This window comes from Apus apus, chromosome 1 (genome assembly GCF_020740795.1).
Source record: "Apus apus isolate bApuApu2 chromosome 1, bApuApu2.pri.cur, whole genome shotgun sequence".
Taxonomy (NCBI): domain Eukaryota; kingdom Metazoa; phylum Chordata; class Aves; order Apodiformes; family Apodidae; genus Apus; species Apus apus.
The window spans coordinates 199125738-199152843 of record NC_067282.1 but is presented as its reverse complement, the minus strand read 5'-3'; the positions used below and the strand labels follow the sequence as shown (position 1 = coordinate 199152843).

Below are 27106 nucleotides of genomic sequence, written 5' to 3'. Positions count from 1 at the left end.
CACTGGCAAGAAATCTGAGCCAAACTCCCAAAGTTGGGGGATGTCTGAAAAATTTCATCACTGCCATTTTGTCCTATCCCAAACCTTACTGGGGATTTACTCACAAGATTGTTCTCCAGATGGTTCTGCTGAGTGATGGTTGGCGTGGCCTTCTGGGACCAGGTTGGTGTCACTGATGGCTTCCTGTGCCATTGGGTGGATGATACAAGAGGTGGTTGGGTGGAAAGGAACTCCCTGGACAGTGGGAATAAATGGAAAGAAGAGGAAGCAACTCAGCTGGGCTCTGGGGAGTGTGGATGGGGCCACTGGAGCGTGTGGCTGTTGGAAGCTGCCCACCATTTTGGAGGTGCTGTGCAGCTGCAGGGTCACCACTGCCCATGGAGCTCAGTCAGTGTTCTTTTTGTGCCTTGGTTTCCTGCTGTAGTGGGAAGTCAGTTGTGTGGTTTTGTTGCCCAGGAGACCTGAGCCCCGAGAGTGATGCTTGAGAGAACACACCGTGGGGCCAGCAGGGATCTGCCCAGTGTGAGCCCTGAATCCCAAGGGATCTCTAAAAGGACAGGCTGTTTGGGGGGGGACACACACCCAGTGTTTCCTGCAGTTGGGCTCCCTCCTGGAAGCCCTGGCCAGCTGTGTGCACATCTGGACCCAGTGTCTGGCAGAGGTGGTGGAGGGGTGGCCATGGGAAGGACTCTGTGCTCTGCCCCCAGAAAGGACTGCAAGGTTTCATTTTGAAAATGCTTTAATAAGGAAGTGTTGACAACACCGTTCTGCAAAATGTAAAGGTAACTATACAAATTCTTAATACAAAAAGAATAAATTAAAAGCAGATCTTTTTTTTTTTTTAATTCTGCAACTTTTTCTACAACATACATATTTTTTTCCTTGATTACAGTTGAACAGAATCCAGTCAAATCATTTTCCATGCTCTAAAGTCAATTTCAGGAGAGAGACCTAATTTTTTTTTTTCATTTTTTTTCCCTTTTCTTTTTTTTAAACTAGAAGAGTCCATTTTACACAACTTGTAATAAAACTATTGACATTAATATATATGTAAAACTTTACATCTAGTTAACTAAGCAGTAACTGGTCATCTGATAGCACCTGAATGGGGATTGGCTATGCCTGAAACTAAAACTAATACAGAGTGAAAACAAATTGGACTGTTTCAACATTTTCAACACTCGACTGCATATAATATCATTTAAAAATAAACCCTGCCTTCCAGCACGGCCCTGTGCTCCTGGCTCAGCAGAGGGAGCCTCAGACATGGAGACTAAAATGCAATTGTGGCTTTTATGTCAGATGGAGCCTTGGAAAATAAAAAAGGGAAGGAGGGGGTTAAGTTGGTAGTCAAGTGCTTGTATATAATAGCTATGTATATACCCCTCCGCCTTATACTTAAATATGTTAATCTCACATGATTAACATTTTATGTACATTTGTGTTTTAATTGAATTGAGCTAAACAGTAAAACCTGTTTTACTTAATCTGTCTTTACTACCAGACTGGCTGCTCACGTGTGCCCTTGATTGCAAAACAGAAAAGCAGAATGCAAAGCAAAACTCAATCCGTTTCTAGAAAGCTTTTTTTCCCTCTACTCAAGCCTGTTTGCAATTCAGGCCAACCATTTATTTATTATTTCCCCCCCCACCCCTCTCATTTCAGGGCTGCCACCTTTTAACCTTTGCTGCAAAACTGCAGATCTGGTCTTGGAGGAATTCATGTTTCTTCCTGTAGTGCCCAGAGGCCTCATAGTGCTGCTGTTGTTGAATTCTTTTTAATTAAAAGAAGGTACACAGAAAAAAAAAAAAAAACAACCAACCCCAAACCACTTACCAGGGAAATTAAAAAGAAAACAGACAGTTGCTTAGAGCCCCTAAAAATCCGTGGGCTAAATTACTTGCTCCTGCTTAATTTGGTCTGTATTTAATCCTTTCACTTTAGCTACCAAATCTTATCAGTAAATGTCACTAATCGGTGCTATCTCTTATCCAGCTAAAAATCCAATTAGGAGCCTGAAGTAATTCCCATGTTAAAGACCCCAAAGCAGAGACAGAGGGTGAAAACAGCATTTTGCACATCCAGATAAAGTGTGCAATCTCACTGCTGTCCTTCCAGCAGTTGGTTGTGAGGCTTCAATTACTGTCAGAGGGGCTTGTTCTCTGGTGCTGAGCCATGGTGGAGGTCCAGCAGCACCAGGCTGTCCTGGCTGGCTTCATAAGCCCTTTGCCAGGACTAAAAAAATTAAGCTTTTTTTTTTTTTTTCCAGTGGGATAATTTCATTTATGCTTCATGTGTGAACATGAAAATTCCCTTCCTGGCTCTGCTGTGGATTTCCCTGGACAAGTAACAGCCTTTGCTGCCTGTCACTGTCCTCACCTGCGCCAGGCCACCCCCTGCCTGGCCAGTGATGTGAGCCAGAGACACAGGCAGGGACCCGGAGCAAACCCCTCCCGCGCGTGTGGCAGGAAGGTACTCCCAGGAGCTGCTTGCCTTCATTTTTAGCAACCCTATCATCTTTCCAAGCCTAATTATGAAGAACCCATTCTCTTTTTAAAGCCTGGAATGCAGTTTTCCAGCAATCTGAATACCAAAAGGTGTGGCAGTCCCCCAAGTCGTGGTGTTTTAATTTCCAAGGTTTCGCCCTGCTCTGTCTGGTAGACGCTGCTGTGACTCCCGGGACAGGCGCGCGCACCCGCGCCCTTGCTTTTTCTCTTCAACTAAACCTAACTTCAGTTTTCTGCTTTTCACAACGTAACCCCCTCCAGCCGTTTTCTTTTAGTGCCTTTCCCATAGGAAATTCATCGTTTGCACGCACACACGGGGGAAGGTTGGGTGCCTCCCCCCATCTAGTGGCAATAAAAACAGCGTAGCACCGCGGCGAAGACTAGACGTGCCAGCTTCAACATCCACCCAGATTGTGCACTTGTTGGGTACAAAAGTGTCTTTGAGGCCTTTGAGAGTTCCATGGCTTGATGTGTACAAAGCATTGCTCTGAAGGACGTGTAAACTTGCAGCTCCTTCCGTGACGATCCCTCGTGGTACCAGCAGGCAGCTCTTTGCTTGTGCCCAACACCTCGTGGAGTTGCTTCTCTTTTCTCGTGGTCGCTTCTCGCGAGGGGAAGATGTGTCCTGGTCTGCGGGTTGTCCAGCCTGACGACGGCTGCGCGGCCGTTCCCCTTCCCGACGGAGCGGTTCCCCCGCACAGCCCTGCGCCGGGGGACGAGCCCTTTGCTACACTTGGTGCTGAGGGAAGGGGAGGTGAGTGGAGCAGGTGTGGTGATGCAGCTTTAGGTGTCAATCAGGTTGTGATGTGCTTTCCCTTGGACTTCACGCTTTGTGCAGAAATAGGTTAGTATGTATTGGCTGTATCTGGTCGGAGAAAGGTTTGTTTTGTTGGTTTGGGTTTTTTTTTGGCAATTTTTATCTTCGTCAGAGTGTTAAAAAACACCAACCTAGCACAACCCCAACCTCTGTGTATTGGTGTGCAGCCTGTGCCAGTACTTGCCTCTGCTCTAGGTAATGCCTTTGTAAACCTGGTGTGTCCAGTTGAAAGTAGCTTGTAGACAGTGATGCTGTGATACCAGCCCAGAGTTCCCTTGTGCCCTCAGCACATCAGGGTGTTTTACTTGCATGTAGGTGGGCTCAAAGCAAAGAAGGAAATGCTGTTTTGCGGGAGGTGGTCGTGTCTGCCACCGGGTTCTGGGAGATGTTCTTGCAGGTAGAACTTGCTGAGCAAACGTGTCCTGCTGGCACTGGTGTGGCCATCTTTGGCAGTGCAGATCTGATGGCCAGACTCTTACACGTCTTTGCAGTGATGGGATTTCATTGTTTCAGAACAGAAACACTTTCAGGGCTATGATATGCATCTCTCAGCCCCTGTCCCATTTGACTCCCCCTCTTAAAACCAATGCTCTGTTGGCTTCAGATCACAGGTCATGGAAATCTTCCTGCTGTTACGTGCCATGGAACAATGGGATTTCAGGTAAGCCTGGAAAGGCTTCCATTGTTTCAAAGGAAAACCAATTTTGAACCTGCCACCTGACAATGAGGATGCTCTTCTGCACCCGCTGCCTGGCAGGGGAGGCGCTGGGGTTGGGGAATGTCCCAGGGGATGTCCCAGGGCTGGCGCCCTGAGAGCGTCGTCGGGAATTGCATCGTGAGGAAAGTGCTTAGAGCTGAAGCTGGTGCTGGGTGACAGTGCATCTGGGTAAGGCAAATGAGAGGCAGTGAGGTGATCTCAGAATGGCATTGATGTGATTAACTTGAGGTCAGGGGTTCACACTAGAGTCCCAGGCTTGGCTTTTTCCTGTCCATACCACTGGACATCTGCTAATTCTGGATAGAGGGGAGCATCCAGGAAACAGCTATCACTGTAGGTCCTGCAGGAGAAAGGAAACTTCATTAGGACAACAAGGGCTCCTGGAAAGCTCTGTCATGGTCATATAACGTTGTATTACAGGTGGGAAGGAATGCAGGGTATTCACAGACCCTGCTGCATTCTGCAGGGACCCCCAAAGCTGATGATTGGGGTGGGCTCAGCATGCAAAGCTTTGACCCAATTTGCTCTTGCCTGGCAGTTCCCTGGCAGGATGCACTGCAAGGGAGCAGAGCAGCTGCTGGAGGGGGAGAGATTGTGGCTGACCTTACTCTTGGTGTCCACCCCACCCCAGGTCTATTGGTATAAGACCTGCCTCTGCTTTCTTTGTATGTGGCCCCTTCCCTCCTGGGGAACAGCAGCAGCTCTCTGCCTTGCCTCAGGGGCTCTGTCTCACTTTCCTGCCCAGTAGTAGAGATATTTCAGTAGGATACTCTCTAAGGAGCAGGTCAGCAGAGCAGACCTCTTGGCCATGGACTGTGTTATCCAGTGGGAACACAGGAGGAGAAGAGTAGTGGTGCTTTCCTGTAGCACTTCTGCTCTTGGCAGAGGCTCGTGTGCTACCCGGCAGTCCCAGAGTTACGTGGCTTTCCAGGAGAGAGCTGAGAAGGGAGCAGTGACACCGTGTCAGGGCCAATGTGGATAGCACCATGTTTTGTCACAGGTAGCCTAGTCCTCATCTTGGGACCCCTCTCTTGACAAGCTACTGCTTCTTCTGCTGCTGCACGTTCTTCTGTTTGCTTGCACACAGCAGACAACACACACTACGGGAATTTTCTTTGCTATTTATCTTAGAGCTCTGATCAGGGTTGGATCCAGGCTTAGTCTGCAGAGCTCCTTGCCAGAGGAAAACACTGAGGTCAAAATCTTGTTGGTATTTTGAAAAGTGACTGCTGTATCTGCATAGCAGTATTCAGAACTGATCTCTCTCCCTTACACTTTGTTTAACCAGTTTCCAAACTAGCGACTGTTTTGAGGCTAAAAGTGGGAGAGGCATTTTCTTTCTGTTCACTGTGGGGTTCTTGCTCCTTCCTCAGCTCCCTCCTTGCCTTGTGGGACTGATCTCACAGCTGATGCAGTCCAGCAGTTCCTGCTTCCTCCATCCTGTTTTCCACCTGGCTTCCTTGAGACCGGTGTCTGGGAGGAACCTGAGCAAGGTTATCACTGTCTACATGTTAAAGTGCCTTTTGTTTCCCAGCTCTGTGCTGGAGTATGGAGGTTTATGGGTTATCTCTAGAAAGCTGGGCTTGAAATACTTGACAGATGCCAGCTGTGAATGGTTGTGGATTCAAATGAGAGTGTCAGACATGACAGCAGTTTAATTAAAATAGAAATACTCTGAGGGTTGGGTTTTTTTTGTTCCCACCACCCTTCCCCCTCTGTCTTCCCATAGGCATGAGGCCAGGACTGCTCCTCGCTCCATGAAACCTCACTGCTGTGCTAACAGCCTCTGCTTCACAGCTCTGCCCTGCAGTAGGGAGGGAGGAGAAAGGGGTGCTCAGTGGCTGGAGCACTGCTGGGAGCTCAGCCCAGGTCTCCCGAGGTCCCCAATTACCCGGGGCCATCTCCCTGCCACACCATTCCCAGGCTCCCTGCAGCACTCTGCCCACGCTGCTCGGGAATGTCCCCAGCCCCAAGCCTGGTGCTACCGCCTGCTCTCTGTGCCTGTTCAACCCCTGCACAGGTACAGAGCAGGCTGCCCCAAGGCCTCTTTCACAGGGGAAAGCCCCACAGCTGAAAACTGGCTGAAAAGGCACAGAGAGAACTCTGAGATGCTTTCAAGATGTTCTTCTAAGAGCTGAAGGAAGCCTTGTTGTCAAGCAGGCACACAATTAAAAGGGCTGCTCCTCTGGGACAGCGGGATGCCGGTTATTTGCGCTGCGTTCGCAGACTGTAAGGCAGAAGGAAGAAAGAACAAAACGTTCCCTTACTATACCTCTATTCATCTGTACTTTGGTGGGTTGGAGACTGAGACTCATCCATAGTGGGTGAGTTGTCTGTTGCTTCTCTGAACAAAGGAGAGCAAAAAAAGGAGGAAAGAGGAGAGAGGAAATGTTAAAGAAAAGAAGTGACACAGACATTGTTATGAGCTTATTAATCCAGTGGGGAAACAAGTTAATGAATCATCTTGAGAAAAAGTTAGTGACACAAAAACATGTTGGGGAGAACTGTCAATCTTTTGAGTTGTGCTGGGAGGGCACAGCCTGGTCCTGCTGGGGGTGTGTGTGTTGTGCATCTAATGGCAAACTTCATCTGCTCCTTCACTTTCACCAGCTGAAAATTTGGCTTGATGCATTTTTGCTTTGAGAGAAAGGGAGCCAGAGTCTTCTTGAATGGAAAAATAAGAGAAGTTGGGATTTTCCAAACAGGTTTCTCAGCTGGCTGCTCATCAGTTTTACTTATCATCATCATGGAGGTATTTAGAGGAATTAGGATTGGGATGGAGACTGAGACTAAGATTTGAGTCTAGACTCAGTCCCTTAATAGTGGAAATTTCAGTGTACAGTAGAGATAGCTGCCACTTTGCCTCTCTTGTGATCCCTTGACTTTTTGTGAAATGGGACCAGGAAAATTATCCTGTTCCAAAGCTGGGAGCACATGCAAAGACCATGTGAGGCTGGATGTCAAATGTGGGAATTTAAAATCCAAGGCAGGCCTAAGGGGGTTGTGGTTATGGTTCTCCTCATCTGCATTATAAAGCTCAGACACTAACACTGCTGGAGTAATTCCAGAGGTCAAACTTGGTCACAGGTGACCAGGAGAAATTAAAGAGCATGAGATTTTCCAGTGGCTGCACAGCAAAATGTTTCTAAAGTTACTGGTTTCAATTCACAACTCGGGATTGTATTTGTTTTCCCACTCTAGGGCCTATGGTACTGGGAGGACTGTAGTCTGAAACTGTCTAGCTAATCTCGCCAAACTTCATTTAGACACAAAAATCTGGGACGTGCTGAGTTAAGATGGGATCTGGAAATGATCTTTATTTCATGCAGCAAGGCCAAATTACATGAGATTGCTGGAGGATACCCATGGGAGCTTGCAAAAGGCTGTTTACTCCTTGAACTTCCTGCCTCACAAAGAGGTGTCAAACAATGCAATTACTGCATTCACGTCAGCAATGGCTGCCTGCAGGTAATGACTCTCTCATGCTTTGGTGAAGCACCTTAAGTTAGTGGTAGCTGAAAAAAGATGCACACTTAATAGCCATTAAGACAAACTGCTAGGTAAAACCCAGCAGAAGAATATGGTTGCTGCACACAGAAATATGGTAGACACCTAATCTTGCCTCTAGAACAAAGATCTCCTTAGTCTGGACAGCTGGTGTGATGGTTTATAAAAAAAGATGAGCTATTTCAACATACAAAAAATTGGAGGAAGGAGACTGTCCAAGCAGGAAGAACCTGCAGGGCTTCTTTCCCTGTAGATCCAGCACTGCTTGGAGCAGAGCTGTTGGGCACAGATGGCACTGCTGCATCTTGGTCAGCCTAAACTAGAGCCCCACTGCTACAGGAGCACTGGTGGGAGGCTGGAGATGCTCTGTGTGGATGTAGGCTATGGAGCACCTGGAAAAGTGTTCCCTGTACCCGTGTTCTCCCTTTGCTGGAGTGCAGGGAGGTTCACCTTGCCAGCAGGAACAAGGTGAGTTCTCTAACCCCATCCCACAGACACTCACCCAGTCTGCCACGTGAGGATGTGGTGGGGACTGCCCGGCGGTGTGGCTGCTAGTTCGCTCGACGGCGTTGAGCTCCTCTGGCTGTGAGGTAAGGCAGCTGAAACAACCAAGGGGTGGAAGAAAACAACCGGTGAGGTGAGGGTGCAAGGGTCAGGGTGGTTCAGAAGCATCAGCTGGTCAGACCAGCAGAAACACATCCTGCTGTGAGTAAGCAGAGCTTGGGAGTCAGACCTCATCCTGTTCCTGGATGGTTGTGCGTGGTGTTGCTGTGTGCCGCGGGCAGGAGCTGTCCCCAGCTCTGCAGGAATGCTTTGTCTCACTCCAGCCTTCAGCTGAATGCAACAGCCTGGGCTCTCCTGAGCCCTGCCTGGGAAGCACTGCACCTCATTCCTCTGTCAAAGATAATTGGTTTTGCTGCTGCCTGGACTGGCAGGACCTGGCTGTGCATCTCCATGGGACCTGAACTGGAGGAGCCCAGCCTGCCAGGCTCAGCCCCCTGCTTCCAGGTCCCATGGAGATGCTCTGTGTGCCTAGGAGCCAGAGCTGGTGCTGGAGAGAGCCTGGACAAGTATGCTGCTTCATGTGCAAGGGAGGAAGTCAGCTCTGAGGTTTTTCAAACCACCTTTGAACTACCTTTCACTGTGCATCTCTACTAAACTGAAGCTGGGTTTTGCTGACCCTACTATTATGGGACCAGAGGAAGGCTTGTCTTGCTTCAGTGAAGAGAGCAGCAAACTGAACTAATAATGTGCCATCAGCAGTGGTTCCTGGGGGAGTTTCCCCAGTGAGGGTCTAACCAAGAAATCCACCTGACTGATCCTTCCTCCTCCTCAGGTGCACACAGAGTTGACCCTCCAAATTTAATACGTTCCTAGAAGTATAATCCTCTCTGACAGACAGCGTCCAACAGACCTACAGGCTAGGGCTCATCAGCTAAAATGATGGATATTTCTACCTGGCATCTCCTTCTGTGCTGTTAAATTCTTTAGCTGATGCAAATGACACTTTGAAGAGAAAAACAAATTTTAACCTGCTCCTTGGAACCAAAAACCCCCAGAAGTCAGGATCCTCCCACAGCTGTAACTAGGAGCTGACTCTGAATGCAAGAACAGTCTGTGCTGCCAACTGGTCATGACAAGCTGTGATTACTGAGAACACTTACCACTCTGCTGTCCAGGTATCAGATTGAAAAGACTCAGATGAATGTGGAACAGACTGACAGCAGTTCTTACATACTCTCCCCTCAATCCCACTGTTTCCCTTTCCAGATGATCTAACTGAACTAGTGTGGTTTCCAAAGGTGAGCAAGGCAAAGCTTCCCAGTGTTCGAGCATTTTGTGTTGCCTTGGGTGGAAGAGAAATGCCAGTTGATAATAGAAGGGAAGACAGATTTTCCTTTAGTGTGAGGGTGGTGAGACACTGGAACAGGCTGCCCAGGGAAGCTGTGGAAGCCCCATCCCTGGAAATGTTCAAGTGTGGGTTGCATGGGGCTCTAAGCAACCTGGTCTAGTGGGAGGTGTTCCTGCCCATACAGGGGTGTTGGAACTAGATGATCTATGAGGGCCCTTCCAACTCAAACCATTACTTGAGTCTATGGTGGTCACCATGGACCAGGCACGGTGCTGAGATGTCAGAAGACCAACATGCAGCAAGGGTTGACAATGCAGTGGTCTGCTCAGGAAGGCTATGAGAACCTCTGGCAAGTGAGGCTGGAGCAGTGTTGACTGCCATGCCAAGTCTGAGGCATGTGGAAGGGTGGGGATGGATGCAGTCCAAATTCTGATTAACCACAATCCCATCTGTGTGGGGCTGGATTCAGGTTTTTACCAAGTCCTTGATCTATCCTAACTGGCTTGTCCAGGGGTGACTGATGGCCAGTAAATATTTAACCTCGGACTGTTTTGTAACACATAGTGGCCTCCTCAGTTTAATGAATTTCACTGTTTTCTTACCATTGAATATTAACAGCACAGAGGAGTGCAAAGCCCTCTACCCGACAGAAGAAGGATATTGCAAAGTTAAACACTCTGAAGTTGAGGGCATTATTAGCACATATATATGCTGGAGCTGCATGGGAAAGCCAAGTCCTAACAGTGCACAAAGATGTCATTGCTCAAACATTTTTGCAGGGTGCAGAGGGGCTGGGATGCTCCTCACTCCTCTCATACTTGTGGTGTTTGACACACATTCTCCTCGTCTGTGCTGAGCCTCTGCTTGCTTCATCACTCCCCTCACTGCAATTCCTAAGAGTGACCTCCTCCCTTTGCAGTTTCTCCATAGAATCATAAAAGCATCAAGGTTGGAAAAGACCTTCAAGATCATCAAGTCCAACCACCCACCCTACTACCCCTAACCACTAAACCATCTGAACCATACAAAACATCACGTCTACCCCTTTTTTGAACGCCTCCATGAAAGATGTCCCCACCACCTCCCTGGGGAGGTGTTCGAAGGTTCTCACCGCTCTTTCTGTGAATAAATTTTTCCTGATACCCAATCTGAACCTCCCCTGGTGCAACTTGACCCCATTTTGTCTTGTCCTATCACTGGTCACCAGAGAGAAGAGGCTAACACCCACCTCACTACCACCTCTCAGGCAGTTGTAGAGAGCAATGAGGTCTCCCCTCAGCCTCCTTTTCTCCAGGCTGAACAGCCCCAGTTCTCTCAGCCTCTCCTCATAAGGCTGATTCTCAAGACCCCTACTTAGCCTAGTTGCCCTTCTCTGCACCCTGTCCAGCACCTCAATGTCCTTCTATGTCCAGTTTCTAGTGCCATCACCCAAAAAACCCACTGCACCCTGAGGAAAGAGCTGGCAACAACAGGGCTTTGGTCCCTCCCTGTCATTTGAGCCCACCACTGGACCTGATGATCTCAGAGGTCTTTTCCAACCTCAGTAATTCTTTGATTCTGTGATTTCCATGGAAAGCAATTCCCACCTGATGAGTGTCTTGGACAAGGCTTACCCCCAGCTTATGTCTACAGGCTTGATGAGCAGCATGTGAAGGGCAGGTAACACACCTGGTGTTGCTCTCCAGCCAGGGTGCACTGCCTGGCACGCATCTAGGTTGCGTGAAGCCCCAGTCCCTCCCACCCCTTTTCCCCAGCCCAGCTCTCACCTGATGTTGCTTTACACATCTGAGGCATTCTCGTGACCCGGCTGTGTGCCACAAAGGTGCTTTGAGAAGATGTGCTGTACTGGGAGCTGCTGTCCGAGGAGGTGGAGCTGGTGTGCGAGAGGCGGCTGTGCTCCTTGTGGGAGGCCGTGGACCGCTGGTACCAGAGCCGCAGCTCGTCCGACACCGCAGTCCTACCCGAGCCTTTCTCGTGCCCTTCCCTGCCCAGAGAGGGAGTCCTTATGATTTGGGAGCGGGAGGGGGTAAGCCTGACTGAGTCCACTTCATCCCCGTGCCAGTTCTCCTTAAACATCCCCCCTGCTGTGTAGGAGTTGGAGGTTTTGAATTGTGCTTTCACGCTGTAGTGTCCCTCTTGGTCGTTCTCCAGGCTCCTCACCACCACGGGTGTGGAGCTGCCCTCGATGTACAGGGGATACTCTTTGATCCTGTACTGGGAGGAGGGTTGGCTCTGGCTGTGCAGGTAGACACGGTGGTGCCCTGTCCCGTTCCTTGCAGCCAGGTTGGGCATGCTCCCTGAATTGGAAGAGACCAGGTTGCCCGCCGATTTGTGCCTCTGCCTTTGCCGCTCCCTGGCTTTTGATGGGGAATCCTCTGCCAAGGTGGAGTAGTTGGGGTTCATCTGAGCGGGGTAGTAGTGCTCAGAGCTGGAATGGCTGGTGCAGGAAGAGCAGTCGTCCATGGGGTCAGAGCCATTACTGCTACGAGTCCTTGGAGTGTAGAAATCAGGGCTCCCTGTCTCGTTTTCTGAGCCGAGGAGCTTGCCTTGCGACTCCAAACTGGAGCTCCGGTGTCTAAAGTGCTGAGCTAAGCTATGCAGTCTGGTCGGGCTGATGTCTACTGACCTGCAGATACCAGGAGAAAAATCCAAGTGGGTAAGTCAATGGGATGAAGTTCTCCCCATCCCCTTCTGCACACAAGGCCGGCTTCACAGGCTAGGGAATCCGAGGGCACTGAAAACCTGGACCCCTCCAGCACTGCCTGGAGCTGCTGGCTGCACAGCAACCTGCTTCCCCATTGCAGGGTTTGGGAGTAGGAGGTCCTAACCCTGCTCCTCTCCAGTCTCCTTGGTGGTGGCATTCAGTCTGCAGCACCACGTAGGATGTAAACCCTGTCCAGCCTGATTCCTCTGTGGCTTGTCACCCAGGGAAAGACCCATTCTGAAGGGCAAAACCTGGGGAGATCAAGGCCCAGCTTTGCTGGTGTGGTCCCGTAGCAGAGCTGCTTGAATCAGCACCATCCCTGTGCTATCAGGTTCACCTTGCTCCAGGTCTGCAAATCCCGAGACCTTAGCCTCAAAGGTGGTGGGATTCCCTTGGAAGTGGCCTAAGAATGCCCTGCACAGGTACAATCCATTTGGTGTGAGACAGACAGACTGTCCATACTTAGTCCAGAATACAGTGATTTCTCCACTGGCTGTTGAAAAAGTCACCTTTGTGAAGCAGCTAGGTTTTACCAGGGCCCAGCAGTGGGTAGCATGTGTAGAACTGTCAGCAGGTGACAGATAGCCCTTCAGGCAACCACCCTGAATTGGAAGTTTACCAGGCTTGATTCCCAGGCAGCTCTGGGTGGTCTCTATTCACCTCAGCTGTTTGGAGAGTTCCAGCCATCCATACAAGAGGCAGGAACACCCCACAATGAGTCACACACCCGCCTGACAGGTGGCCAAGGCCAGGGCATGCAGCTCATGAATGAGGCACAGATGGAGCAATAGCTGTTTCAAACACCCAAATGGCCCCTACCCGGTCAAGGCCACTTCTCTTTCTGTGCCAGGCTCATTTCTCACGCAGCTCTGCCCCAGTGTTAACAAAAATCATGCTCTAGAGAGATACTCTCAGCCAAAAACTTGTAACAAACTTAACCCAGGGCCTTAATGCCTTGTATTGTCTCTGCCTGAGCCTAATGTGTTGGCATGACTCTTGATTTATGTCGAGCTAAATGATGTTAGCATTACCCCTTAGGGCAGGATACCTAACAGCACACAGCTTTGGCTCAGCTCTGCTTCCTGCAGTGTCCATGAGTTTCCCACAAGAGCAAAAAAGCAATGAAGCTGAACAGTTTGTAGAAGTGCTGCTGAAAACTGGAGTAAAATTGGGCCATGCACATCAAATCACCTCCCTTACACGCTTCAGCTCTTTCCTTTGTCAACCCTGGGCTTATTCCACTGCCACCTGGATCCTCAGGTGGATTGTTTTATACAGGCTCTCTCTGCAGAAGATCCCACACGTGCAAACATTTTACCTATGAGAAAGAATGAACACTACCCAACACTTTGTATCAGACAGGAAACAACATGTTATCTCCAGCTGGATCTGTGGAGGAATTTACTGCAGAAATTTAGCAATAGCACCACATCCCTTCTACAAGTGGTGTGGGGTTTGTAGCACCTACAGACAGTCCCTGAGATGAAAGGTCCCAGCAGAAGAAAAGCTTGATTACTTTGAGGGGGAATGAGGGGCAGAATAACATTTATCTGAAGTAACTTCAGGATCTCAGCTTGGGAGAGATTTCCTACTGGCAACAGTACTTAAGCCTCTGATCTGAAAAGGACTGGTTTGTGTCCTTCCTGAACTGGGGATTAATTCATATCCTGGGGGAAGGAGACGGATATTTATGTCAGGGTAAGCAAGGCGAGACTGTTGTGGAGCCAGGAGGACTTACCGCGTGGAGTGGACGTAGTGCGGACTGCGTACCCGTAGATCCGGCGTCGATGGCATGCTGGACTGGGAATTCCAGTGGGGAAGGCTCCGGATGGGGCTGTTCTGCAGTGAGCTGCTCCCTCCCGCCTCGGCACAGCTCCCGGTGCTGGGGAACCTCTTGTGACTGCTGCGGAGCAAACAACCTGCTTCAATTTCTGGACAGGAATTTGGGGAGGGGGCTCCCACGCCTCTTTCCAGATCTCAGGCATATGCCTGTGATCGCGTGGGGGTGAGCGGGAGCTGGGTCAGCTGCTGATTTGAGCTGCGTCCCAGAGCCTGTGCTTCTGCAGTAGCTGGAGGTCAAGGCCAAGCCCTGTCAAAAGCCCTCAGATGAACTACTATCCTTCCTTCCTACATGTTTTTAAATAGCATCGAGATACCAAGCAGCAGACACGTGGCTGCAGCCTACTTTTATGACGTGCCTACTGGCCAAAACATCTAGAAGCCTCCTTCTGGCGAGGGACAGCTTTGTACATTTTGAAAGGGCGCACACATGTCCCTCCTGAAAGCAAAGGATACCTCTGTGATGGTGCTTCAAGATTGCTGGCTCACCTGGAATGACTATGTGAGGAGCGTTTCTTGACCTTCTCATAGGGTTCATCCAAGGATGACTCGCTCCACATCTTGGGCTTGATGGGGGACTTGTCGTAGTCGTTGCGGTGGTAATGCAGCTGGCGGAGGCCTTCCAGGGACTGCGGGGGAGGAGGCCTGTTGTGCAAGGGTGGCCGGGGAGGGAGTCCTTTGTGTGGGGACTGCAGAGGGGATATTGTGCTGGTGACCTGAGAATCCTCTGTGAAGAGAAGGGAAGAGAGGTTGGTTGGCTGTCTGACACCTCCCATGGCAGCACAACCCCAGAGGACACCATCACACCTCCAGAGGCTCCTCCCTTACCCCGCTTGTCCTGGTTGTGTTCAGAAGCAACTTGAAGACCTGACTTTCAGAAGTGTACTGGCTGACATTCCCACGGGGGAAGGAGAGGGAATGCCCAGTGAGAGTGTATGATGTGTTAAAACAATGGAAACCTTGAAAGAAAATAAAGGGGCATTCTGGGACTGTCTTTTCAGAGCAGCAGCCATGGCAATACTCACTGCTCCAGGCCTGATGACTGACTACAAGGCGGAGTCAGGGGAAACCAAGTGGTTTTGGTACTGGAAAGTTTGGGTCAATTATTACACAGAACAGTTCCTCCATTTAAAGTGTCCATCTGGAGTTCACACATCCCTCCCAGTTTCCTTCCTGCTCCCTAGAACATAGAGAAACCAACATACCATCCTCGAGAACAAGGGCATCTGAGAGGGAGCTGTCTTCACTGGCAATGTTTCCTTCTGAGGGGAAGAAAATAAAGATGGTCAGATGGTCCTGAGAGTGGCAGTGACTAAATGCTGAATTGCACAGTGTTCTTCTTCCATCACCCACGTCTTCCTCCTCGCGTAGCCATGAGGCAAGAAGATTCCTATAAACAACTGACTCAGCCCACTCAGTCTGGGAGGGCAGAGCTGCAGGCCAGGTCTCTCACTAGCAGGCTGCCTTTCAAGGAGCTGCTAAGTCTTTTCCATTAATGGGGATTAAGACTGAGTCACAACAGAGAGCTGAGATTCCCAGAGGATGCAAAATGGCTCAGTGCCATTAGTGAGATCTCTATCTCAGGCCTTCAGGACCCTGGGTTTGATCTCTGCCTTCCTAAAACGATCATGCTGTTGCTAACTCAAGACCCACATTAGGTACCACTTTGTTCAGTGTTCTGAACATCCTCTGTAGCAACAGAAGCTCTCACGTTCTTGGTGTGCACATGTTTGAGCTGCCTCCCCCATCCTGGTTCCTCATGGCTGTCTGTTACCCCTGTCTGCTGTGCAACTTGGTACCCAGGTCACTAATACAGCAGCTCTAATCTCAGTTCCCGCTACAAAGGCACAGAGAAAAGCTCTGCAAGTCAAAAGGGAAAGGGCAAAATCAGCAAGGAAGAAACAACCACAGTATAAAGTTAATGGACTTCATGAAAAACCAATCAACAACCCAGTAAACCATAAAGTGCCCTGAGAATTACATTTAAAAAAATAGAAAGAAAAAAAAAAGCATTTGAACACAGCAATGACACAGCTACCACTCTGATTTTACAGATGCTTTTCAGCTCGAGAGCTCACCCCAATCTGCTAACATTAATTACATTTGTCCAGCACCGCTCCAGAGGAGACGTTAACAGCGATTTTTATAGGTGAACAAAGGAGTCACAGTCTGCTTCCCTGACACCCTTGTCATCTACAGCGTGACACTGGTTCTTGTGCCATGAACCAGCACGTCCCTAATGCACGGCACAGCAGAGGACAGCTCGACTGCCAGCATCCGTGGAGCCCTCAGACAGGAGAGGGAAGAGGAGGGAGGAGGAATCTGTGCCCTAAGCTGTGAATTGAAGGCAAGAATTTTGCTCCTTGTCCTCCACAGACCCTTCAGCAACACCGTGGGCACTGAGCCCCGCTCACTCACTCACCATCGATGATCAGGGAGGCTCTCTGGGTTGGCTTCTTTCCAGACTTGATGCGATACTCATTGATGGCGTTCTCGATCTCCTGCAGCTTCTTCAGCGCGTTCAGGTAGGATGTCTTCCTCTGCTTCTTCAGCTTTTTGCTGACGTTCGGGTCGCTCGCCAGGCGCCGGGCGGCCTCTGTGATCTGGGACTGGATGGCAAACTCCCTCTCCAGGCGCTCCAGCTCTGCCTCCTGGGGAAGGGCAAGAGGATTCTGGCTACCATCATACCGACCCACTGGTGGGGAAGTTCCTCCTGAACCTGTCCAGGGGCCTCCAACCAAGGCTCTCCATCAGCAAAGCATTCACAATCATGCTGCTCCCTCCATCTCAAGGCCTCCCTGAGCATAACCCATCTCACCTTCATCTGCTCGGAAGGGATGACCCATACAAGGAGGACATGAGTGCTCCAGCCCTGACCCTGCTGTGCAGTTTGGCTTTTCATGCAGTTCAATATGGCCTCATTCAATGGTGCTCTGCACATCTATCCTTTTACATCCATCTTATGGGTAACACCTGTCTCCCACCCACTCCTTCTCCCTGCTTCCCATCTCCATATTTGAGTCCCACTTGATATCAGTGCTATGCTACAGCTTTAACCTTCATGACAGGTTTGCCTGGTACCCACCAAGCTGAAGATAGGCTAACTCCTCCCTGGGGTATGGCTGTCAAAATCCAGGGGAGAGTATGAGCTGAAGTCATCAGGGGCTGCTGTAATTGATTACACCAGAAAATGGTCTCCTCGAGTTACAAGCCAGGAGGGTGATTTCAGAGCAAGCAGTAGGTAACAGCAAGCTTTTTGTATGCCAAAAAGGAACAGTGTTTCCAACAGTAGTCCTTGCAGGGTCACAGCTGAGTTTTTAAATGCAACCAGGTGTACCCTGGAAGCTACCTACTGATTTTTAGTTATCCTCCACAGTTAAGGGATTTAGGCCAATTTATACCAGGGCAGAAGCTGATAAAGAGCTGTGAAGTACTCACTAATCTGCAATGGATCTGGCTGCCTTTTTGCTGTTAGTCTGCTAGAAAGGGGAATACATTACACTGCAAATTAGGGAAAAAATTCCAAGCTTTGTTACTTCTAGTGAATGTTGGGAGTTCAGACTGCAAGCACTGACAGCCACAGCTTCACGGAGATCCCCGTTATGCATCCTTTCGTTTTTTAGCAGCAGTGAACTTTGCAAGACCTAATGCTGTTGGAATTAATCAGACTGAAATCATCCTCTGAAGTTTTTATTCTGGGCTTCTGGCTTAAAAAAAAAAATCCCTTTGCTGTCAGTGGTGAGTCAGCATTGCCTTAAATCTATAATTTCCCTCTCTTTACTGAAGATTGAACCCACCCCCCCCCCATTTTTTTAACAGATCTTGTCTTGCTTTGAAGAGTTTTTAAGTTCTATTAGTGCCCAACTTATGAAAAGTGAATTTGACATCATGGAGTTTTAAGGCCTGGAACGTGGTTGATTGCCTTCTGGCAAAATCCTTCCCAGAGTCAGGAATTATGGACCATGTACAGGTGATTACAAAAAATTACAATAGGACCCTTCCCTGCAAGTCTTGCTCTGACAAAGCTCCTAATAAATGTACAGAGTGTTTGACATAAGCTGTCATTCAGACCTTCAGAGATTCAGTTCTAAATCATTCAGTATATCTCAAAAAAAAAAAAAATTAATTTTCCTTCTGGCCATAATTGCCTATTTTCTTCCAGTGAGACCACTATAAATAAAGCCTCAGAAAATGAAGGCTACCATCTGCCTTCAGATGGAAGTGTTTTGCTTCAGGTCCTTGTCACAGTTGGTAATATCAGTCTTGGATTTATGTGACCAAGGGAGTATTTCACCTTTTGCTTTAAATTATGTTTCTAGTGTTTGCACTTGCTGAAAAGCACATGAAAATCATTGTTGGCCTCTCTAAATGCTCTCAAACTGGGAGCCAAATAAACACAGCTCAACATCAGTCTTCAAGAACAGAAATATATGGTTTTCAACATGGTCTTAAAGTTTGACAAATGAAAAGGGAGGCAGAGAAAAGCTTAGTCAGCATGTTTGGATTGCTGATGCCAAAAGGCAGAGTGCCTGCAATGGGGAGGAGCTGCTTTACCTTCATGCTCTCCCCACCTAACCCTGCCACTGGAGTAAGGAGATTCCTCACCCGCTGGCCCCAAAAGCTGCCTCGTAGCAGATCTGGGGAAGCTGGAGATCAGGTTATAACTGAGCAGCCAACAGACTGCAGGGGTTTTAGGAATAACTCAGCTAAGCCGTGCTTCCCTTTGAAAAGCTTAATTAAATGTGCTAGTTCATGAATATTTGACTTCAGTGGAATTCCTCTCCCAGGCTCCATTGAGAACAAAACTAAAGAGCTCCAGCTGTTTATTTTTTCAGCCGAAGGAAAATGCCAACAAAATGACAAACAGTTAATTCCCTGGCTGAATGGAGCCTTAAACCACACAGTCACACCAGCTTCAGTCTCCTCTCTTACAAAAATAAAAAGAAAACTCAAGACTGGAATATACACAAGTGTCTTGAGACAAATGTGTCTCTGCAGACAATAGCTTTTCTGTGAATCCGGTCCCGCCTTACAGCTGCTGCAGGCCTGTTTTCACAGCCACGGTTCAGGGCACTGACCCAGCACACTGTGGGAGCAAGGGAAGAGAACAAACACTCCCTGGCAAACTTAGAAAAACGTAATTCCAGCTCCCCACAGGTAGGGACGAAGGCTCTTTTATTTAAGGACTGGGGAGTAAAATGCTTTCATCTTGCTGTTGAAGGGCTGAGATTGGATAATTGTGATGCTTTTCTCCCCGTTACGGGAGATCTGAATTCGGGCTGCGGGGCAAGAGGGAAGCAAGTGGCTGTTTGCACCACCCCCCCAGGGCAGCAGCAGAGCTCGGGTGGCTCACAGGGCTCCTGTTGTGCTCCCTACCCACACAAGTCACTGACCTGGGTCACCAGAGCGCCTGGCCTGTCATGCTCCAGTTGGTCACCCAGGCTATTTATGGTTACCTCCAGCAAAGCCAGAGCTGAACTTTTAGGGTTTAGCCTTTACTCCCAGTCTGAACTAAAACCACCAGCTCTCTTGCTTCTTCCCTGTTCTGGTGGATATTTAAAAAAAAACCAAAAAGGCACTGTGATCAACTGCAGTCATTTAAAGCAAAAAATGCCTGCAAGACTGGTGGTTCCTCTGCGATGCACACCAGACATCTTAAGAGACCCGAGGTGGGGACAAAATCTCACCTCCCCCTTAGGTAGGATTTTCTGCTCATCCAGTTTAAAGGCAGTTCCTATTCTTCTCCTTACAATAGGCGGCTCCTCCCCAGGATCCAGGGGGTATTCCCGTGGCAGTTTTCCTGTGAGCTCCTGTAAGCAGAACATGCTGTTAGTCATCTGGGAAGTTCTGCAGCAGAGCAGAGCACAACACCACTCTTCAGCTGTGACCCTAAAATGACAGGCGTTCATTACCACCATATCCAGTTCAGCCAGCTGGTAAACATACAGGAGAACACCCAGCCCTGCAAACTCATCCCAGGACCTGACACTGAGGGTGGAGAACTTTTCTGTAACCTCTGCATGAACACAAGATTTTTGTGGCCTGCCCATGGTAGGTCTGTAGGTGGTGTCCGTCCACAGGGTACTGGGGCCTGAGGCTAAACAGACACACTTGCTTTCATCTCTGCTGCAGGGTGAGCAGGACAGAAGAGCTTCTATCAGCTGAGCTGCTTCTGAGAAGGGGGTGAGCAGATCCGAGAGCCTTCACACACAGGATGCAGGTCTGCTGAGTCAGAAAGCTCTGCTGGCAACAGCCGTGCAGGTTATGACCTGCACAGAAAAACATTCCCACCTGATTCATGATGTGTCTGAGAGGAATGTGGTGAAAACGGTCACTAAAAGCAGTGCCTGGTACCTCATTACCTGTCTGATAACACTTAATGTATCAGAGCCCCTTCCAAACCCCAATGAAGTCATGGGCAGCTTTGGAGCAATATTAGAAGATAGGGGCCAGAGTGATGGGGTCATTTGCAACGATTTGTTCAAAATCTGAAGTAAACCCCACAGAACTGAGGAATATCTGTAACACAGGAAGCACCAACATTGCTGTTAATGCTGTGGCTTTTTTCCCCCTGGACTACACAATACAGCCACACATATCTGAATTGCAGGCATTCAAATGCCTACAGAATAAGGCAGGAGCCTCACTAGAGCACAGCCCGACTCCTTGTACTCAAAAGTCTCCCCATGAAGGACAAAAGGCTTTTGTGTTCTTCAGCATCAGCCTTGAGAGGATCCAGCTGGCAGAGTAACCTAAATCATCTGAATCCCAAAGAACAGCAGCTGACCTTAATGCGAGTGTGCAGCTCGGGCTCCTGCCTGCCCTGGCCTCTCCCCCACTCCCTAATGGGGTTTTTCTTTCTACTCTTTTTCAGGTCACTAGGAAACAAGGACCTGGTCTTTTCAAATCTTTCCTCTAAGTATTTCCCAGAGACATGGGATTGCAGCACAGCTCTGTGCCAATGTGCACAACCCCCTTTTGAGAGGCACTGCTGAAGCATCTTAGAGTCCTGTTCTGCTTTGCCCCTCCAGCCCTGTGGGGTTATTTCAGCTTTTCTTCCAAACTGTGCTCCTTCCTGTGAGATGTGGCTCTAAGCACTGCATCAAGACACAGATTCCTGTATCCCTTCCTGGGGAAAACAAGGATATTTCCTTTATAACCCCTAACTTAATATGAAGCAGCATAGTGGGGAAAGAGTTCGTATCTTCTGTAAAATGCCCAAGATTGGAGCAGAACAAAATTAATGTGGGCTACCATGCTGCTTCCATAAGCTGAAAAGTATTCACAGGCACAGTCCTGAAATGTAATCTAAATTAATAAGTAACTGGAGTAGTGATGGCCTGAAGTAACCTGATGCCACTCTTATGAATGGCTCTGGCCATGCTTGATTATGTCCCCACTTTTAACCCTTTTTTATCTCCTGGTTTGCTGCCTTGTCCCTCTGTTTTGGCCATTCCCACGTCAAAGCAGAAAGGACTAAGGGCAGCCTGAGAGGAAATACTCCCAACTGCAGGATGAGTTGTCTAGGGTTGTAAGACAGGGTCAGACTCCCAAGTCTGACCAAGTGTCCATCAGCTGCCTCTCTGGGATCATCTACAGAAAGCATGAACACTTTCTACCAGCTCTTAAGGTGCTGACAGATGGGCTATGGCCAGCCTTGCTGAAGCATACTAAGGGATATTGCTCCTTATCACCAGCTCCAAGCCCCAGTGGGAGCTTTTGTCTGCATCCCAGTTGCTTGCAAAGCGAGCTGAGCCAATCTGAGGCTACACTGCAGATGGGGCTGGGGTTAAAGCTGGGCTATGAGCTCCTGGAGCTGTGGCACAGGCACATCTTCCCCTGCATTCATGCTGCTGCAAGGCATTAGCCATCAGCAGTCAGGCAGCATTAGCTTAGGGTGGTAAATTCCACACAGAGCCCTCCAGACCTTGTCCATCAGGCCCCAAAGAGCATGTGACAGCTTCCAGCAGTTGATCTTAGTACTCAGTACTCCATGGACTTACAGAGACTGAATCTGATCCTGAGGCCTTTATCAGCACAAGTTGATTGCTGAAGTCAGCCAGGACTCTTCAGGTGGGAAAGGAGACTGCTCATGTGGAGTAAAGGATGGTAAGCAGGGCAGCAGAGATTTCTTCTGACTTTCTTTGTTGAAAGGTATTTTCCACAATTTATTCTTATTAGCATTAAAACTATAGGCTAACTGAAACAAAGTGAAATGAGACCTGAACAAGTGACCTGTTTCCCCTATTTTTGTAAAAGGCAAGATACACATCAAGTATTAAGCAACAACAGGAAGACCTCACTGCCATTGTCTGCAGCTTCCAGTGGTGTTAAATTCAGATTTTCAGGCCTGGTAAACAAAGGAGGATTGCTGAATGACCCCAGTGCATGCTGCTGCTAATCTCCATGCACATATGCAGCACGGCTGTGATTTCTACAGACATTATACTGATCTCTAAACTGGCCTCCTATGTACTCCAAGAATGAACAGGCAGGTGAGTGGGAAGGTTATGAGTTTCTGAGCTGTCCTGCATGTGCTGGGATGACCACTGTGCTTCCTCTTCTCAAGGTCTGCCACTGCACTTCCTCTACAGCAATGCCAAGGCTTAGCAGATGAAGGAAGCCTACATGATGAGGTTTTGTATACTGTATGTAAGAATGTGATGGGAAAAGAAAAGAAGGTAAGGTTGGGCCTGCTTCAAGACGAACATGTATCAGCCTGGGGTTTGGGATTTTTTTTGCTAATGCTAAAAGCACTTAAGAAGTGACTACCAGTACACAGGACAGCCTTCCTATACCATGTAGGTAGCTGCATGCTCCCACCAAAGTCAGTAAGAAGCTTGGCTGAATGCATCTTAAACACCATTTTGAACAGACATGGATGATGACCTCCCTCCTAGCTCCAAGCCAACTGCGTATGCAGCAGACATGGGGTCCCCTTCTGTAGGGAGGGAAAGGTCCTGTGACATTGCAATCTGCAGGTGGAACAGCTGGACCTTCCTGAGGCATTTTTACAATGGACTCTGCAAGAGACGACTGTGGAAGGAATCTCTTCTCCTGATTCCACACCATCTCCAAACAAGGAGCGTGCTATAAGGATGCAAGCAACAAAGTGTTACCAGTTACAAAACGTCCATTCCCTACCGCTTCTCGGAGACACAGCTTCTTCAGCTCTTCCAAGCGCTGGCGCAGTGTCTCTTCCAAAGCTTCTTGCCTGGATTTCAGTGCAGCCAGCATGTCTTTCTTGGCAGACTGAGAACTATCTGACTCTTGGGAACCTGTCAATAAACAATGATTTCACTAGGCCAGCTGACAGCAGAAAACACATCTGGAGTACTTGTAATTTTACCCAACCCTGGATGCAGTTCTTCCGAAAAGAAATCCAACTATGACATGAAGCAGGTGTTACCCAGTCATGTTTGTTTACAGCAAATTCTTAATGTTTAAGCTAACAGAGATTGGACAGTAGGGCACACAAAGACATTTGTAATCATTATCCAGAAAAATAAAAGCAATCAAATAATTCATGTAAAGATCCTGGGAAAAAAACAAAACAAAACAAAAAAACCCCATGCAGTTCCCGTGAAAGTTCCCAATGGCAAATAACAGTTCAGTTTACAAAGCCCTGGAGATGCATTTTTGGGAAATTAAGCCTAGGAGAAACCATGTGACAATACAGCCTGCTTCTTAAAAACTGCAATTATCTAGTAACAAACATTTAATTCAATCCACTTTGAGTGCCTGTTTTATGAAAAAAAATGTAATGGAACAAAATTACCTAGCAAGATTCCTGTAAAACACACCAAAACAACAATAACTCATAGGTTTTTGTGGGACAGTAGCTGCTCCTTGTGATGATGCAGGTCAAGATATTTAAACTGATGTCTAAATGGCTTGAATTTTCAAGTGGCAATTAACCAAAAACTTTCACTGAAGTAAGTCCATGCATTAAGTCAGACTCTGTTGCTCAGATGTCACGACAGCATTTGTAACTTCAGCTCTTTAGGGGAATTTCCTGGTGGAGTTCCTGATTTTATTTTGGTTTGGGATGGTGCATCAATTGCTGCTCAAGATCTAGCACCTCAAAGAAGGGTCAATGTTGGTTGCTTCCATTTTTGGGTCCCTAACTTCAGCGGCTAATTTTTTAGGATGTGCTTAGTATTCACTCTTCTTAATGCACCACTAGGCTGAGGGATGAGTTCCTAGTGAAGTCTCTACTTTCTTCTGATCCCCTTGTCTGCAAAAGCTGAGTGTGTCCTTTCATCACAAAGTAAGGACAGGAAGATGTTGGCTGTACTAGGAGCTGAAAAGCAAGCTCAGGAGGGGGTAAATGTCATCTCCACATGCTTTTCACTCATATTACTGGCTGTTGTTCAGCTACAGCTGTAGTTCAAAGGATCCACCTTAGGTTTATGGAAGGCTGAGTTCTGGTATCTGTGGTGGATTCAGTAGGAGCATCCCACATCTGTCCATACTGACAGCTACAGCTGCACACATTCTAAAGCTCTGCCCCACACACAGCTCTGGAGCTCAGCCTAACTCTGCATCTGGTCCCTTTTTAGTAAACTCTACAGTGGGTCCTGAGCTGGGCTAAATGGATGGGGCTGCTGTGGCAGAAGTTTCTAGGTGATCTAAGGTATCTGAGATGTCTTCCATGAGGTGGCAGAAATATAATACTGTGAGACCCTGTGAGACTCCCACTCTTCTAGACTGGCTGTGGGATACTCTAACCCATCTAAGATGTCACCAGACACAATCCACCAGCTGGATTGTGCCCAGTGATTTGTAAGGACTTCTTGTGGGCCATTTAGTCCACTGTAGATTTATCCCTGCAGAGAAGCCTTTGACTCAGCAATGCTTTAAGGGGGCTCCTCCTACTCCACAGCAGTTCCTCAGTGCTCTCAACACCCACTGTTCCAGGGTGACTCTGAGGGACTTCCCCACCTCTCTAGAGCAATAGTACAGAGAAAGCAGACCTTTATTATGTGCAGGAGTCAGACAGAACAGGACACTATAGAGGGTCTCCTGTGCACCTGTAGGGTGGGGGCTAGGAGGGGCTTTTAGATACATTTGCAGCTTGGCCTCCAAGCCTACATCCAAGGAGGATGAAAATGTTGCTGCCATTTCACAGAGCTCTGGAAGGAACCTGGGAACAACTATTTTGGCAGCAGAGTGAAATTTGTGCTTTCAGCTTCATCTTTTATTGCTACTATTCCAGCAGACTGTTTAAAGTTAAAGAGGATTGAGGCAAACCATGCTATGATACAGTTTTGCATTGGCCCAGGGAGAGCAGAGAATCTCACAGATCTTTTCCAGCAATATTTTCTGCAGTTTTCATACAGGAAGACAGCTGGCACTTATTTTGTGAAATGCCACTCTGCTTTGTTACACCTTTTATTGAGCTGTTCCAGAGCAGGGGAGGTGGAAAAAGGGCTGTCTAAAGGTCAGACATGTTAAGCATCATCAGACAAAGGAGGACAACCTCACGGTAAGATGTTTGTTTAGTTGCTGTAGTCATCCTCATTTCATTTGCATTTGCTCTCACAGAGCAACAAAATTCAATTCTGCAAACACATCTGTGCTCCAAGAACCTGATAGGATCTTCTAGAGGGGCCTCCCACTTGCACTGGCATGGAGACCCTTCCCTAGCATTTAGTAATTCTTACTAGAATCACAGAATTGTTTTGGCTGGAAAAGACCTTTCAGATCACCAAGTCCAAACGCTAACCCAGCACTGCCAAGACCACCACTCAACCATGTCCCTAAGCACCACATCTACATGGCTTTTAAATACCTTCAGGGATAGTGACTCTACCACTTCCCTGGGCAGCCTGTTCCAGTGCCTGACAACCCTGTTAGTGAAGGAATTTTTTCTAATATCCAATCCAAACCTTCCTTGGTACAACTTGAGGCCATTTCCTGTTCTATTACTTGTTACTTGGGAAGAAGAGACCAACCTCACCCCTCATTACAACCTCGATCCCCCCTCTCTACAACCTCCTTTCAGGTAGCTGTAGAGAGCAAGGTGGTCTCCCCTCAGCCTCCTTTTCTCCAGACTAAACAACTCCAGTTCCCTCAGCTGCTCCTCATAAGACTTGTGCTGTAGACTCTTCACCAGCTTCAGTAATCCTGGTGAGCAGTTAACAGCAAAGCTGAACTGCTGAATTTCTTCAATGAATTGCCAACAAATAGTTTAGTCCTGGTAGACAGAAAAGTTGCTCACGATTCCAGCAGATGTTTCAACCTTTTTTTTTTTAGAACAATTTAACAACCTACATATTCCTTTCAACTGCTCTTCCCCTGTCCTTCCGCTCTCTGCTCTCACCCTCCCCACTAGCCCCAGATTTATTTTTAAAAGCTATTCATTTTTGCACTGTGGGTTGCCACAGCAGCTACATAGATGCTGAAACATTTAAAAGCACATGAACAGCCTAAATCCTGGCCAGATGCCTGTGCTGATTCGGGGTGTGTCGACAAGAAGGAAACAAACGGCTTCTGGCTGAGCTGGTACAGACCCAAATCAAGCCCAGACCACAGCATTTGCTCCAGCTGTGCTTCCCCTGAGCCAGAATCAGGCTGGTCTCATTCCTGATGCAGTCAGTGGCAGCATCCACCAAGGGCACGTTTTGACATCTTTTTCACCCCTCCCAGAAAGCAAAGGAACTGGAGGAGATCTGGAAGCGGGTGGACACGTTCTGAGTTAAGCAATGGGGTTACTGCTGAAGCCAAAGCCAGTCCTTGGCACTAACAAACCAGTTCAAATTCACCCTGTCCACGTGTGTCTTTCTATCACAAACACTTCTAGTATAGTGAGGGTTCAAAGGCCAGGGGACAGGACATTCTGTTCATGGCTTGTGATGCTTTTTTTAGCTTGACCATACCTGATGATCCCTTAGGCATAACGCAGCACTGACTTACTTCTTCAGACCTTCCTGAAGTTTCTCCTTCAGAAACTGTTCTGTTCTAGCTGGTTCTTTTTATTTAATTAAAAGATGAACTATTTTGGGATGTATTATTAGATTTTTATGGGTTGGATTCTCTGCTTGTTCTTACAGGTGAAAAGCAAATGGAAACTTGATCAGTCAAGAGAAGCACAGCGGTGTGAGATGCTTTTAAAGGAGCAGAGAACACTGCTTTGCAGTGCTGGGGTGCCTACAGCTTC

General features: G+C 48.1%; 1 protein-coding gene across 7 annotated transcripts in view; it reads right to left on the bottom strand.

The window, feature by feature from the left end:
• Positions 1-721: 721 nt before the first annotated feature.
• FRMD4A (FERM domain containing 4A) overlaps positions 722-27106 on the bottom strand; it is a 383479-nt gene continuing 357094 nt past the window's right edge. For 5 of the 7 annotated variants that reach the window (XM_051608133.1, XM_051608143.1, XM_051608117.1 and 2 more), the window contains exons 15-23: positions 23089-23222; positions 19632-19754; positions 16367-16595; positions 15150-15206; positions 14434-14671; positions 13844-14008; positions 11168-12027; positions 8052-8148; positions 722-4382 (exon numbers count right to left, since the gene is read on the bottom strand). In XM_051608133.1, coding sequence (XP_051464093.1) covers positions 4280-4382; positions 8052-8148; positions 11168-12027; positions 13844-14008; positions 14434-14671; positions 15150-15206; positions 16367-16595; positions 19632-19754; positions 23089-23222 — 2006 coding nt within the window. In that variant the 3' untranslated portion in view covers positions 722-4279. Of the gene's footprint in view, positions 4383-6314; positions 6387-8051; positions 8149-11167; positions 12028-13843; positions 14009-14433; positions 14672-15149; positions 15207-16366; positions 16596-19631; positions 19755-23088; positions 23223-27106 lie in introns of all 7 variants that reach the window. The other 2 variants (XM_051608125.1, XM_051608108.1) reach the window with 1 other exon arrangement.